We start from the raw sequence: 13,511 nt of genomic DNA, 5'->3' as shown, positions 1-13,511 counted from the left end.
ATCTAAAATCTAGATACCTTGAGAGAACATGCATCACCCCAACGGAAATGCGACCGAGAATACAACCCGTCTATCCAGGAAAATTGCTCTTTCTCTTTGTACATATTTTGTTAGTGCCACAACTTAAGATGCCGGTTTGAGGAATCCCTGTCCCACAATATAGGCCATTGTCACTAGCCGAAAGGACCGACAAACTGTAAAGTTACTCTTTCACTCGCGGACGAACTTCCCTGGCATGTTATCTGGCCAATTTCTGCTCTTTTCAATCTTCTGAAGTCAGGTAACGTTAGCGGTAACATTAGTACTAATATAACGTTAGTATTAAAGTTAGTACATTTGTCAAGCCAAGAGACATTTGTCACAGAATGTTCTAACCAAGACTACATTGTGACGTCACCCGTTCGTAATAAAGGTTTCTAAGTTTTGCTGTTTCTTATCAACAGATACAATTGTTGCGCAAGAAAGTCATTTGTATAACCCTTCTGTATTAAAATGGGCTCTGTTCCCCCTTCATCCCTCTGCGTCAAATGGTTTGTCCCCTTTTAACCCTCTGCGTCCAATGGTTTGTTCCAAGGGGTCAGAGTTGACGATTGTCGTGCGCTGTAACGCAAAAGTTCTTTACTTTGCGAATGAAAATATCGTCTGTGTAGGAGGCATGTCTGCTCTGTCAAGACTTCCTGGCACGGTGATACGTCACGTCATGCGGCGTTCCTGTCGAGTGAGACAGGTTTACAGACTCCCGATGGTTGGAAACATGGTTACGTTTGTCGTTTCGTGTGTTTGGGGGGAGGGGGGCATAATGACATCGGAAGCTAGCAGGAACGAACGTTACACCAGTACATGTATGTAGCCTAACCATGAAGCTCTATAAGATAAACTAAGGGCTGATAGTTAGTGAAAACCACGCCTCGAGCATACAACATTTCATCAAGTAATAACAGTTGTGGGACAGAAACCAATTGCAACTTACCAAGACAAGAAAGACTGTCAGCACCAAGGCTAGCGAATTATGTCTGTTAAAAAGTGAGGAGGGAGGTTAATGACTGGACACTTTGACATAGGGAGTTGAAGTAGGTAGGATAGGGGGTTGAGGATATTGTTTCGGACATCAGGACAGAATGGGCTGAAGTATCATTGACACAAAGACTGCAACAATAGCACTGCTCTTCTTTTCACTATTGACAGATTACTATATCACTATACATCTAACGTTACAGACATTTCTGGTCTAGATCCTGTATTATCATCCTTCAATGTGTGGTCAATGATGACTTTTGCTTTATACATTTTAGATAAATGAAAACTGAAATAAAATCTGTTTGATATTTTACAGGTAGTGAAAGACTGTCAATTTTTACAACAACATGCAACCATTAGAACCACAAGTGATGTCAGGATGTGCAGTAATCAACAAAGTAACAGGTGAGCATTTTATCTGTTCAAACTGACATTTAAAATCGATACAAATACCTTTTTTAAATTATTTACTGGCCAAGGGGATAGAGTGACTGCTACCACCAATGAAGTATAAATGGCAATGGTTTCTGAACAGTTTTTAGTGTGACCCATTCTTCCTAAAGTCTGAGTGGTGCAGGTAACATTTGTCTGGTGCAGGTAATTTTCGATTTTACCCACACCAGTAGTACTAGGTATAGAGAAAAAAAGTACATGTATTTTGAGCCCTGTTGTCAATGTAACATGTACTAGTAGTGTATTTGATAATGTGTTAACGTAATAATGATTCATTGCAATCCTTCACAGCGAGATAGCTCTGAATGAGTACCATCGCATTGCTGATGACACCCTGGATGGTCTGGCGGAGTATCTGGAGGACCTGGGAGATCAGGACTGCTGCCCACCTGAGTACGATGTACAGTTCTCTGTAAGTGCCTCCTCTCCACAGCTTGTATTCTTGCTGGAATTGGAGTTATCATCAATCTGATGACGTATAGACTGACAAGCTATCGATGGATGGATGGATGGATGGGTGGATGGATGGGTGGATGGATGGACAATTCAATAGCATAGGACTGCCGTCACAAAACCTGAAACATGTCTGTTCTTCTTTTTTACACCATCAAAGGGAAGCAAGGAGAAAATTACTTAATTACTATAATAGTGTTATTTGTATCGGTATAGCCGGTATAACCGCCCTTCAGTGTAACACACCAGCTTTGCAGGCACGCGGAGCGGCGGGAGCTTGCTATATCACACCGAACGACTTGTTACACTCAATCTTTGCACATTCAAAGCTTTCATTAAAGCTTTCTAGTGATGATGCCCCAACTGTCCTTGGTGGCAACGAGTTCCACAATAGTTCTGGGGAAATACCAGTGCAAAAAAGTGAGTTTTAGCTTGATCATGTGTTATATAAGGTATTCCTTTACTGTGACCTATACTCAATCCAGAAAATAATGTTGTTCTCCAACAGTCAGATGTGCTGACTCTCAGACTGGGTGGAAATTTAGGAACATACGTCATCAACAAGCAAACACCCAACAAACAGATCTGGCTGTCCTCTCCTACCAGGTAGGTACAACTTTTGGTGCTGGGAAAAGGTCTTGAGTTGGATAATGGGTGTGCACAACATGGCAAAACTACCTTTGGAAACCAAAAGCCAACTGCTTCAGGTTGAACACAAGAAAACAGTTACAGTTACAATACGAGCAACTGGATAGGTTATGAAAAATGTCAAACATTTCAGGTAGAATCCACTACTTATAGTTAAAGTAAGTAACTATATCAGTAACTAATGTTAGGCCACACTTATTGTTAGGCCAACAGTTGAAAAAAGGCCATGTCTTCCCATTTGCTTTAATCATAAGCAAATTCAATAGGCATTAAGGGTTGAAAATTCATTGTTTGAAACATACTAGTATATTGACTGTGTGCCCTCTGTGGTATCATTTGTAAGTTTGTTTAATACATGAATACTATAACCAGTTTAGAAGTTTTACCTGTTGTTGCTGTCTTCCTGTTGCAGTGGCCCCAAACGTTACGACTACTTTGATGAGAGATGCGGCTGGGTGTACCGACATGACAACAACTCCCTGCACAGTCTGCTACAGGAAGAACTCTCTGCTGCACTGAACATAGACATTCAGCTAAAACACCTACCTTACAGCGGATCCAATGTAAAAGGAAGCTGACTGTGTGGTTGGATGCACATGGCTAGTTGTCATTTCTTTTTATAAGTTATATTTATTTGTAAGACACCATCAGAGTGTTATATGAAATCAAATCTTTATCTAAAATCAACTTTGCAGACGTGCAGAATTTCTTCAGACAGAACTGAATTGCGTTGGAATTTTACAGATATGTAGACTAAAAGCATATCAACATTTACATAATTAAAAAAAATATATGGCTGTTAACTGCAACATGCATCCCGTTACCAAGGCTGACATTAAAAGTTGAAAATCAAAGGAGTCAAACAGTTGTGATGTTAATTAAGGGTCTCATGTGTTGGCATTGCCTCTGACCTGTGTGTATAGGAAGGATACAGTTGCAAGGACATCAAAAAGTAGACATCTGCACATGTAGAACATCAACATTCTTTTATATGTTATTGGGATATGTACATATGGTATTGTAAAGCTGGTGTGTTACACCAAAGGGCAGTTACAACGGCTCTATTATACAGAAGCTGAGTCAACATGTCGGGGGAGTTTCTCTCTCCAAAGGATGCAGTTTTGAGCCGCTACTGCCATTTCCTCAAATGAATTTGATCCAAGCTTCTTCCCATCATTATGGATTGATCGTTGGTGAGTAACTTTAGGACGTCCTCTTGGACGTTTGCCGTCAATTTTTGTACTTCTATGGTTTCCACACATGCCCAACAAAACTTTGTACCCTTACCCGTAATGTTTAGGGTACAAATATCTTTAAATTTTAAGAAACCTGACGAAAGGCCTGAACCCAATGTCTAGTTTCACTCTTGCTCTCAATGTATCCATTATGCACATGTTGGGTGCAAGTTGACTTGTCCATGTGTACCTACTTGGTTGAAGTACCTTCACTCTTCATTAGGTGGCGCTTTAATGAGGTTCAATGACAGAAAGACCTACAGGGGGTTTATGAGAACACTAATACTGACAATAAATTAATGGGTGTTTCGGGAACCACTGCGTGGGGGGTGGGGGGTGGTGAGCACTACATGGGGACATGAATACTAGTACTACATGGGACCAAGGATGGGACTTTAGTTTTAATAATTTTATTCTTCTAAAACAAACTAAAAAAAGACCACATGACTGTTTATTAAGTGTACAGTGTGTTGCTCAGGTTGAGTGACATTTTGAAAGCTAAGTTTCAAAAACTCACAACAATGCCTAAGACCTTAAACCTAACCTGATTATAACTACCCTACAGCAGCCTACTTTATGTAAAGACCTTTGCTCTCAAAACCAATGTATTAATATATTTTGGATCCATTCTAGGACAAGGTGGCCACTACTTGTACTAGAATAGAGGCAAAATACACTAAAAATAAAGGCTAAGTGGGAACAAAAGACTTTAATTAAAGCTTTAGACTACAACTAACCTTAACACTAGACTACAACACTAGGCTACAACTAACCTACAACTATTCTTAACACTGGACTACAACTATTCTCGGCACTGCACTACAACTATTCTCAACACTAGGGTACAACTAGACTACAACTAGACTACAACTAGACTACAACTATTCTTAAACTAAGTTGCAGTTACGTTGGTCAAGGTTAGACATTCGGGTAATAAAGATACGCCGAAAAACAGTTACACAAGCAACTGGATATGATAAATCTGCATTTCTCCTGCAGTCTCTAGTGCCACTGACGAAAGTAGTGCAAGTGTATGCTACCTGAAACAATTGACCGTTTCCAAAATCATATCCAGTTGCTTGAATAACTTTTTTGGCATAAACTGCACTGATCTTAAAAGGTTATCTTAAAACTAGACAGCTACAACATAATCCTAAAAAAGGACATTTACAAGTTAGGAAATCTTGGCTACTAGTATTCAAAGGGACATTTCAAGAAATAAAAACATGCCTTTGACATCTCACAGCTGGTAAGTAGGAGGAATGTAGCTAAATAGCAGGCAACTATAATATTTCCATAAACAACCCCATAACAAAAACTTAGCTTCATCCAGGAAGATGGCAAAAGACTTAACATGAACATATAGTAACCTGAGCAACACTTGTCTATCATCATACATAATGGTTGTCAAATGATACATTGCATTCTTTGAAGATCTTTAACAAGAACTTCATTTACAGACTTGACCTTGTTTTTCCTCCAGAGGAATGCTGCTGATGGGGCGATGGCAGGACGTTACTGATCTGTGATGTAGCTTCAGTCCAAGCTTTAATAGGTAACAATCCCCTCTGTCTACCCGAGGCATCACCGGCAGGGAGAATCACAATCACTTGGTTGTCGGCAAGGTGTAATGAGAATGTTGACAACAGCCTATGTGATGGCACTGGCAAGGGATTAGGACACCTTGAGAGCAATGGTTACTTCTGCACACAGTGCTTCAACCCGTTCCTGTGGCAACCAGGTCCAACGCTTGGCCTGATCAGCTTCTGTACCCACGCTGACGACCGGAATGGCGCTCAGAGGTAACTACAAAGTTCAGCCCACCAGAAAACAGTGACTTCCCCAGTTCTGTTAGCTCATGATCACTTAGGCACTTCATCTTCCTGTCTTCCCTTCTGGCCATGTGCCGTAGTCTCGGTTCGGGATCTCAAGACTAACGGATACCCAAGCCAGATGATTCTTCTCTCCCCCACCCCTATTATTTCTAACACAAGGCAGCTTATGTAATGGTCAGGGTTCCCGACCCACTGACAATCACGTAATGCAGAAAGAAAGTCAGGCAGTACAAGATACCTGAATAATCATGGGCTGACAGAACGTAGGGAAGTCTCCGTTTTCTAGAGGACTGAACTCTGCAGCAACTCCGAACTCAATCCCAGCCCTCGGCATAGTCACAGAAACCAAATCAACCATACATCGGACCTGTATCCCACAGAAACAGACTAAAGCCATGCGTGCAAAAGGAGCCAAAACCCTCAAAATGCCGCAACCCCCAACCAGCAATGTCACTCAGGATGTCACCAAAGCAAACTCAACCACTTTGCCAACAATCAAGAAACTGCAATTATCCCTGTCGACAATGCCTCAGATACACAGAGGGGATTCTAAGTTTGGTGCCAAAATTAAAAGCTACTTAATGCACATCACAAATCACTAGCCTTTTTCTATCCCTTAAAGCCCTTTCCATTAGACGTGTAGTTGAAGGCAACGATAAGGTCCTGGAAGATGCTGAGAGATGTCTCCTCCCCTGCTTCTTGCATCCTACATCCTTCATCCTACATGGATGTCAAATTACCAATAATTAGAACAAGACAGATTCAGATGAACATTTTGCTTCTGATTAAAACACTAAATAGACACGCAATCAACCGTGGAACCGTCAATTACAGAGTCACATTTTTCTGTAATGAATTCTACCGTCACAGGCTACAGCTACCGCTGAGGAGAGTAATATTAATGTACAATTACCTTGTCATATTTCTGATACAGGCCGTCCTTCTGTTTGCGTCTTCTCTAGTTGGGATGTCTTCACGTGTAGTCCTACATGTATGTTGCAAGAAGAGAGAATGTATTACATGTAGGTCATAGAAGTACGTAGAAAGGAAAACGCTACTAAACCAAGCACTTGATGACTGTCCGCTGAAGGTCACGTTACATACAACCGATTCCGTCCGGTGAACTTCGATTATAGACAGTCTCACCTTTACATTGCGGGTCTCCTCGCCGTGATATTAACGTTATGTTTGAGCCCGCCGAAATTCAGGCAAATTCTTGTCGGTGTGGTGATGCCATGGACGGTTTTGACACCGCCATTTCCCCCACAAATTCGGCTTGCAGACCGCCGTGTCGATTCTTCGCGCTATAGCAGCATTGCAAAATCGACTAATGACTCAACCATCCCCACGCCCCGGCTTTGTAACTTCCAACCACCTGTGACAAAATAATCTAGCCTGCGATTGGTCGATTGAGCAGAATCCTGGCATGCTCATTGGTCAGAAAAATGCACTTTGGAGCCTCTCCGTTGGTCACAAAAAATGCACCTTTCCCATTGGTCATATATCTTCTGATTAGATTAATTTTGACGATTTGGTTGGTCACGTATGAGGGCCTGCATGGGGGTTTTCGACAACGCAGGGAACGGTGCAAAACGAGCGCCGGCTAGCGACCTTACTTGATGCTACAGTCTTTAACGTACCCCTTAGAAAACCACAGAATCTGATCCTGGTCTTTATCAAAAGCCATTAACAACTAAACCGACTGATTGATAAATCGATTAATTGAACTTGGGGATATTTTGCTACTCGCCCCCCCAGCCTGGGCTTGAGCAAAACCAGCAATCCTCGAAATGTTTTTTTTTTTTTTTGTCAATGTGAAGGCGCCCTCTGGCGGCTAAAGTAGGTCTAGCAGTCAAAGGAAGAGACGCATTTTGCTGATACCCAGTGACATCCTAAAAGACACTCTCCAAGCAGAGTTTTAGGCCTGGACGCGTTTTAGGAGTTTTATAGGACTCTTTTTGAGCCTAATTCTTTTCCTCCAGCCAAACTTCAGGTGGTAAATGGACACTGTCTTGCAGCCGCCAAAAGATCTGCTTGGAGATTACCTATTAAAGAGGCCTCTATTTTCTTTTCTCTCGGACTTACAAGCGATAAAAAGTTAACGCTTATTTCCGCGATAAAAAAAAGTTTACGCCTATTTCCTCGCTTATTTCCGTGGTGGAAATGACATATTTATGCCCCGAAATTCGAGTTGTTCCCTTTGCTTCTGGAGAGGCCGAAAGAGTCATTGAACGTCCGCTCGGGCTCGGGAGGCTATCTCATCATGGAAACGCGATCTGCCTTATCTTTGGCGGTGAAAAACATCACACGAGCTTCTGTATTCGGACTGGCAGGACGGACAATATGTCGTGTCAGGTGGGCGGTGTGAACTTCATGGTCTCATAGCCTGGATGCCAGACCCCGGCTCGACTTGATTCTCCAGACCTTCGGGTGGGGGAAGCCACAAGCCCCGATCCAGGTTAACACCTGAGGTCTAATTTATCTCTCTATTGCTCAGTGGACCATCTGAACTAATCCCCAAGCAGATCCTAGGGTGGCAGAAACAGTATCAAATTGGCCAGGCAGTACCCATTGGCTACAGAGGGTTCAATACGCCACCCAAGATCGCACGTACTCGTGGAACCGAGCGTTGGAGACTCCGAGTGATTAGGTTTATGATGTATTGATGCTTGCGACTTTCTGCAGATCCTTGGATGGCGTGTTAGACCCTCTCTGGCCAACTGGGACACTGTCTGGCCGATACTGTCTTTTGCCACCATAGGATCTGCTTGGAGAGTACATCTGAGGGGTGTCTACGGAAAACTTTTCGGAGCCGAGAAGTAACAGTCTGGCACCCAGGCTACGGTCTCAAGGTACAGACGGATGTGCTCCAGACGACATCGCGTCCCGAGTTTTCCACGTTCCCGCCCAGCAGTGTGAGAAATGACGGCGCAGAACGATAACTGCGGGCCTGGAGAGTCTCGGAGCGCGCCTTGGTCTGTCTCATCGTGCGTGGCAAAGTGTCACATCTAAACTAAGGTGGTCTTGTGGTTAGGGTCGTGGTTGACTCAGGAACTGAAAGTTCTGGGTTTGAATCCCTGGCAGTCCCCGGTAGTGTTGTACACTTTGGGAGAGGCACTTAACACCTCATAATTTCCTCACAGGACCTCAGATAAAAATTAGTTGGTTCTTGGTCTCAAAGATAAATGGTATTGCTCCCCCTAGCAGCTTTTTGCCAAAACTGCAGGACTCATTTCGGTTGGAGACGTTGGAAGAGAATAACTCAAGAAGTTATTGTTCTGCCGAAGTAGCCTCTACCAGGCTTGGGGAGGCGGCTGGAAAGAGTAGATAGAGAGATAACATGTCAGAGGAGCTGGGCCGCTAGAGAGTACAAATTTGCCGCATCTGGCTCTGCTCTTTTCAGCCGCCTACCGAAGCCTGGTAGAGGCTAATGCCGAAGTGTTATTGCACAATGCTTTGTACGTTCTGCCTTACCACCGTGGTTCTGCCGATGTGCTGTCTGACTATGTCTCAGTTTTGCAAAAACACAAATGAAAACAGGTGGAAATCTTCAGGCCAGGGAGTGGTGAGACCCGTGAAGAAGGGGAATGTTCGGGAAGTGGTCCCTCCCATATTTCATTTGGCGACGTTTCAAACCTGCCTGCGACGGAAAATAACATGTGGGACGTTTTGATCTCAAAAAATGCGAAAATTGTCGCTCTGAATATCATTTTTGAAAATCTGCCAGTGGTTTGATCTCCGTAAAATGACTTGTTGGCTCTCAGCATCATTACTCATATTTCAATATGTCCTGTTTTCGTTGTTCCTCCTCTCCCTTATGTACAGCATGTGGATAGGTGTCTCAAAACCCAAGGACATTATAATGTTACTGCCAAAACGAAGGGCAAATTCGATTATTGGCCCCCTAGCGACTGTCTATAGAACTACAGCCGAGCTGGGTGGCTCTTGGTCTATTATTTCTGTCGAACATGTGACATTTGTTCTTTCAGAGTCTAAATATGCAAATTTGTGCTATGACACCATACACGGTAAATGACGAGAACTTCATACTTCCGGCGTTTGGAAGTTTATATTATCTCAGTTACCGTAACAGATGAACTTCCAGTCGGCAAACGGTTGAAACGTGGATAGTTAACTGGTACAAGAAATAGAATGTGTGGGTCGCCAGGTGTGATACTTCCCACCGCCAACATGCACACAGGTAGCAGAGCAGTCAATCTCCAAGTAGAGTTCAAACCACACCATCCCAATGTATATTGACCCTCAATCATGGAAGAAACAACGCCAACATTCTGACGGAAAATGGTTACTGCAAGGGCCCTGGGCTGATTTTAGGGTACCACCCAAAATATAAGGGAATCATCTGGGACTTATTTCTGCAGTTTTAAATACCCAAAGTATGAAATACTGATTGAAAAAATGACTATTGTGTGTGCTAATGTGAATTAGTGTCTGTCAATATGTTACATACATAAGGAACATATAGTACAAGTGTTAAGTGTTCTAGTTACTGAGCTAATAGTACAGAGTGGTCAACTTCTTCTCGCTTTTTTTTTTGTACAATGGAAAATGTGGGAACAGATCATGTTTGTGATACATGGCTTAGGTTTGGTAAACAGGGTACCTAACCTCTGCTTGGAGAGTATATACTAGTAGGTAGCAGTCTGCCTGGTATCTGAAGGGACCTTCAGGCGACTATAGTTACGAAAGACCGCGGGACCACCAGCCGAGTGGGACGGCTGGGAACAAACAAACCTTCCCGCCAGGGGCGCGGGTATTCCTACAGACCTTCGAGCCTTCAAAAACCGTTTAAGCTACATAGGGGCTTTAAGCGTTCCACTAGGTTCTCCACTAGCTCACACAACTTCACCGTCCAAATTCCTTGTTCGAAATCTTTTTACGGTGACAGTTTCTTTCCCCGTACGGCCAAGCTTTGGAATTCCCTCCCTGACAAGTGTTTCCCCACCAACCTACAATCTACAGGCTTTCAAATCAAACGTTCATCGCCATCTCTTGACATAGCCATGTTTCTCTCATATTTCTAGTTCAATGCCGAGAAGTGGTCGTATATAGGCCTTGCATTGAACCACTCCTTTAAAAAAAAATCTCGACTGACGCTAGCCTTCGTTTATATATATAGCAGAATTCGAACCCGGCGTTGAATGTCGTTTATTTGCCAATAATAATGTCTACATCCACATACCTGACGACACGATGATTAATTGAGATTAATTAAGTGCGCGACCTCGAATTTCCGTTGACAGAGATCAGCCCAACACGATCTTGAGAGGAAAAACCTTCTACTAGTCGGACAGGCCGTTCGTCTTTCTATAACTTGTTTCAACAAGTGCATGTTACTATTACATTTATAATCAAATGTTCCTTTTTGTCGCCACTGTTCCAATTCTCATTTAATGCTTTAGCTCAAACTTGTCAACGTCAACTGTGAACATTTTATAAACGATACAATGTAATCTGTCCAATTGAAGTTATCTACTGGATGTCTATGCCTTCTAGTGGCTCTAATAATCGGTTATCTTATCCACATCATGGAAGTGACGAGGTAATGACAATTAAGTAGATGTAAGGATCCGGCTGTTTTTCTAAACAGTTAGTACTCTTCAGTAATAATATATGGACCCTACACCACTCTCTTTTCTAGTGTTGTATTCTAACAAATACCAGAAGCATACAGTATTAGAAAAGAGACTTAAATGTTGCACAAAATGTCTTCTGAAGCCTGGTGGAGGCTAAAAAAACAGATAGTTTCCCTGTGCTCAGTCAATATAAACCTTTTCTCCATAATCAACTTTGGCCAAACGAAATGAATTCGAAGAATAAAAACTTGACTGTATATAACGAATTGTAAAAAACAAGCCAGCCTTCGTCAGACGTACGATCAAGGTCCCAGTTAGGAATGCAGGTTTGCCGCATTTCCGTGAAGTATCGCTTCTCCTGCGGCGTGGAACCACGTCGGTGTGTCGGTGTGTGGGGCGACCCGCCTTGGACCCGTTTCCCTCAGTCACTCACGGCATGTGAGAGGGACGGGGTGCTATGTGGGCACTCGGACACGTTACAGATGGTCCTTTCAGTTCACTTTTACCTTCCTTCTCGCTAGAGTGTTGCAGAGAATAATTGTAGCAATTCTTTGTTTGCTTGTTTGTTTGTTTTTGATCGAGTGAAGTGCCATTAAGAACAACAATGGAGCACTAAAGTTGAGGGGACCCTACCATTGCATTCTCTAAACTTATTTCAATTAAGCATGAACATTTTCGCCACCAAGTACGGGGCCACCCTCACTAGACTACATTCATTGAAGAATGCTTACAGATAGATATGTAAAGGTTAGGTGTGACAGGTTGTTCGGTTTAATTAAAGAATGTTTCAATCTTAGAGACTACATGTTAGAGAATAGTTAAACCTTTATTGTTACCACTGATATATATTCTGTACGTTATTTGCCACATACATTTATTCTGTACGTAGGATGAAGTCATCCATACATGTAGTTAACTTAGTTAGATCTTGAGTTGTAGAAGACCATACAAAAGTCCCTGTACTTTTTGTTGTGTCAATAAAGAATCTATTAACCAGCTGCAGGGAAGGGGCAGGAGCGAAGCTGGTGTGTTACGCCTAAGGGCTTTATTTCCCCGTACGGCCAAGCAAGGACATTATACGATATTATTATCTTGTATAATGTCTCTGGGCCAAGCTTTGGAATTCCCTCCCTGACAAGTGTTTCCCACCGACCTACAATCTACAGGCTTTCAAATCAAACGTTCACAGCCATAGCCATATGTTTCTCTCATATTTCTAGTTCAATGCCGAGAAGTGGTCGTATAGGCCTTGCATTGAACCACTCCGTTAAAAAAAATACATGGATCATTTGTGTGAAACCACCGGATCATTGTTGTGCAGACAAACACATTGAAGACAAAGACACATCTCTCAGTGATAACAAAAGAGATCAAGCAAATATCATGTTTGCATTTTGGTGGTTACGAAACTGCCTGGCTTGTATTTCGTAAGTAGAAGAACTGAGATCCTGATGGATTGACCTGTCTGAGGTGTTCTGACGTTTCCCACAGATGATCACAGATAAACCCAATCTTACATAATAAAAGCAAGAAGAGAGAGACCGACTTCACAAATAGGTACTTCGGCGTGAAACGTTTCCTCCCCGGATTGATATTTATTAGTCTCCATCAGACTCCTTTACAGGCTGAATAAATACTAGTGGTAGAAATCGGCCTAAAAAGAATATAGCTGGCCAGGGGAATTGGCCGGCCATAGAGGGTCCAGTTTGCCTGCATGGATGCGGCCGGCCAACTCCCCTGGTCAGCTATATTCATTTTAGACCGATTTCTACTTAGTATTTATTCAGGCTGCAAAGGAGTCTGGTGGAGACTAGATATTTATATGATACAGCGGGGTGCGCGCCGCTTCTGACCCGCTCTAGATTTTTGCCGGCCCGTACCCAATCCATCAACCGTCCGTGGTTGCCGTCGACAAGGTACTAAATCGAAGCCACCTTGCGCCAACAACGGGGCAAAACCTCAAACTATACCACCAACAGTCATTTCTCCGGAGAACTAAAGCAGAGTGAAAGCCGTTGCCACCACGTACAGTAGGGGCATCCTCACTAGATCACTAGATAGCTTACATAAGTTACAGATCTTCAAAGGTTAGGTGTAACAGGTCGTTCGATGTACTAATATAACGAAACTGATCTGTTTCGCCAAAGGACGGTTATACCGGCTATACAGGTAGATAAAGACTATACGTGTACAAATCTTTCGATCGCAGAGACGTACGTTGTTTAACGCAATACTACTTGTGTCTACACTTCACAAGCCCTGTTATGTACACA

At 42.8% G+C, this 13,511-nt stretch overlaps 1 protein-coding gene and 1 long non-coding RNA gene across 2 annotated transcripts; one reads left to right on the top strand and one right to left on the bottom strand.

Moving 5' to 3' along the window:
* The first annotated feature begins 519 nt into the window (after positions 1-519).
* Positions 520-3,551, top strand: LOC109482403 (frataxin, mitochondrial-like). Its single transcript, XM_019785113.1, has 5 exons — positions 520-757; positions 1,334-1,422; positions 1,762-1,882; positions 2,432-2,529; positions 2,984-3,551. Exons 1-5 carry the CDS (start codon positions 560-562, stop codon positions 3,147-3,149), a joined length of 672 nt encoding a protein of 223 aa, XP_019640672.1. The 5' UTR covers positions 520-559; the 3' UTR covers positions 3,150-3,551.
* Positions 3,552-4,254: 703 nt separating this feature from the next.
* LOC109482427 lies at positions 4,255-6,956 on the bottom strand. Its single transcript, XR_002140949.1, has 3 exons — positions 6,788-6,956; positions 6,555-6,626; positions 4,255-6,361 (listed from the first exon to the last, which is right to left on the bottom strand). It is a non-coding gene; the product is annotated as an uncharacterized LOC109482427 (long non-coding RNA).
* Between the last annotated feature and the right edge of the window lie 6,555 nt (positions 6,957-13,511).

This window comes from Branchiostoma belcheri, unplaced genomic scaffold, assembly GCF_001625305.1.
Source record: "Branchiostoma belcheri isolate BF01 breed outbred unplaced genomic scaffold, Haploidv18h27 scaffold6, whole genome shotgun sequence".
NCBI lineage: Eukaryota > Metazoa > Chordata > Leptocardii > Amphioxiformes > Branchiostomatidae > Branchiostoma > Branchiostoma belcheri.
This window is presented reverse-complemented; position numbering and strand designations above follow the sequence as displayed.

Bases quoted from the DNA above. Each gene is read 5' to 3' on its own strand.
- LOC109482403 (XM_019785113.1), top strand. From the start codon at position 560: ATGGTTTGTTCCAAGGGGTCAGAGTTGACGATTGTCGTGCGCTGTAAC. The intron at 1,423-1,761 runs GTGAGCATTTTA...AATCCTTCACAG, and splicing joins AGTAATCAACAAAGTAACAG to CGAGATAGCTCTGAATGAGT. The intron at 1,883-2,431 runs GTAAGTGCCTCC...GTTCTCCAACAG, and splicing joins AGTACGATGTACAGTTCTCT to TCAGATGTGCTGACTCTCAG.